This window comes from Lottia gigantea (assembly GCF_000327385.1).
Source record: "Lottia gigantea unplaced genomic scaffold LOTGIsca_22, whole genome shotgun sequence".
Classification (NCBI taxonomy): Eukaryota; Metazoa; Mollusca; class Gastropoda; family Lottiidae; genus Lottia; species Lottia gigantea.
In genome coordinates, this window is record NW_008708555.1 from 352,348 (window position 1) to 354,849 (window position 2,502).

At 34.1% G+C, this 2,502-nt stretch overlaps 1 protein-coding gene across 1 annotated transcript in view; it reads right to left on the reverse strand.

Annotated features, from left to right (window-relative positions):
- The window catches only part of LOTGIDRAFT_115884 (hypothetical protein), a gene marked incomplete at both ends in the record, with an annotated part of 12,900 nt that overhangs the window by 9,250 nt on the left and 1,148 nt on the right, over positions 1 to 2,502 (reverse strand). The window contains one exon of the mRNA XM_009054525.1: positions 1,018 to 1,043. Within this exon, the coding sequence (XP_009052773.1) occupies positions 1,018 to 1,043 (26 nt within the window). The remainder of the gene's footprint in view (positions 1 to 1,017; positions 1,044 to 2,502) is intronic.

Consider the following 2,502-nt stretch of genomic DNA (forward strand, 5'->3'; position numbering starts at 1 on the left):
CTTGTGTACCTGTAGATTTTTACTCAGGATTTGACTTGGACCAAAGGGAAAGAATCATAATTGTGTTGGTTTGTCATCTGCTAGGTGATTTGGTGCTGTGGGTTCGAGTCCTCCTCAAGATAACAAAAATTCTGATGCCTGTGCTAGTGCTTCTGAGAGAGTCGGCTCTCACCCCCTTATACCTAGTTTACTAAAAGTAAAGATTTTAGTAGAAAATGAATAACTAAATAAGTTTTTTTGTACCTCAAATTCTATTTCTGCACCTGCAGCTTTTTTCTCTTCAATTCCTTTAAAAATTTCTTCACAGAACATTGGTACAACACCTTGAATATAACATTGTATTAGAGGTTAATCTGAGTTAACTTTATTTCAGGATCATTAAAGCAGGGTTCTCAATCAGCATGTCCTTATTTCTTTCAGGTTATATAAAAGTTTTTGTATGTGTGTTTTTATTTGTATTTGTATTTTGTATGTGTATGTGTTTTGTATTTGTATTTTGTATGTGTATGGAAGAGAATTTACCTTTATTGACACCGTAACCCACAATAGACCAACTTTTACCACTACCAGTTTGACCATACGCAAACAATGTAGTATTATAACCATCCCACGCATTCTTTAATATTCCTACACCAATATCATCGAACACACGTTTCTATAAATAGATACAAATACACAACATTATCAGTTAACACACATTTCTAAACATAGATACATCATCAAACACATGTTTCTATAAATAGATAAGCTTACATAATACATCATCAAACACATTTCTAAAAATAAATATTGAATAAGGTGTTTTTCAGACTCTGTATAATTGAAAGTTTTTCTGGTTTTTTTTTCCCAAGGAGATGTAAAGTTCTGCAAAAATTGTCCCTTTTACTATACTTTCATTTCATACCATACAGAGTTTAGGGCCCACTATGAACCACTTTCCATAATTTGCTGAAAAACTCAAAATATCACTGACCTGGTCACAGAATTTTCTGCCATTAGGGTGTGAGGGGTCTTGACCGTAAAATCCCCCAGGCATCTCCTTACTGCCATCATGTGACCAGTAACTAAAATCAAATGCAAACTTTTTCTCCTCGCCATCTTCCGGGTCTGTGATAATGGTAGTTGGCCCTTTCATATCGATTATACATTTTGCGTTGCGTTCTCGCTCACGACGATTGTAAGGTTAGGTTAAAGAAAATAACAGGATATTTTGATCTGAAAATCATAATGAATTGATTGATAGGAAACATAAGCAGAGTAGTCTATTATAAAACTTGTTTGAAGAAGGGTACCACAGTTACAGAGGTCAACCACAGTCACAGAGGTCAACCACAGTCACAGAGGTCAACCACAGTCACAGATATTAAACACAACCACGGTCACAGATATCAACCACACTTACAGATGTCAACTGCAGTCACAGATGTCAACCACAGTCACAGAGGTCAACCACAGTCACAGATGTCAACCACAGTCACAGATATTAAACACAACCACAGTCACAGATATCAACCACACTTACAGATGTCAACTGCAGTCACAGAGGTCAACCACAGTCACAGAGGTCAACCACAGTCACAGATATTAAACACAACCACGGTCACAGATATCAACCACACTTACAGATGTCAACTGCAGTCACAGATGTCAACCACAGCCACAGAGGTCAACCACAGTCACAGAGGTCAACCACAGTCACAGATGTCAACTACAACCACGGTCACAGATATCAACCACAGTCACAGATGTCAACCACAACCAAGTCAGTCACAGCTGTCAATCGTCAACTACAGTCTGTGATGTCAACCACAACCTGGTTGTCAATCACAATCAAAAATGACAACTGCAGCCACAGATGCATGAACAAAGATATACTTTATAATTATTCTTTAAAGTTTTAAATATAATATATAATGATGGTATGGTATATCTGATATCTTTGAATTTTTATTGATAGTTAAATCTTTTATTTTCTGCATTTATAAAATTCATTTATCATTCTTGTTTTCTGTATTTATAAAGAAAATGGCAGTAGATTTGTCTCTAATTATTATGTTTATTGAATAAAGATATGGTATCTAGTAAATATTGCAACATATTATTAATAATATAAACTTTTATATCGTAAAGCTAACTAATGACATATTGCAATATCATGTTTTATTGAGACAGTATTATATCTTATTAATTGTGTTTAATACAAAGAAATCAATTGGGAAATCAGTCAGCTTATTGAACTTCATACCAGTTCACTGACAAATACAATATATTTCATACTGTCCTCACACATTTCTTGGTTAATTGAATTTTGCTGATTTTGTGTATGTGAGAGTGAATATAAACAAGACTTTGCCTTCAATAAAAATTCTTTTGCTTAATTAAAACAGAATAAAAACACAGATCTTTCTATGAATTTCAAAAGAAAATGACCCAAACTGGTCCTTAGTGATAGTTACTTTATATTAATATTTCAATCAATGTTCTGTTACATGCTGTCTTCTT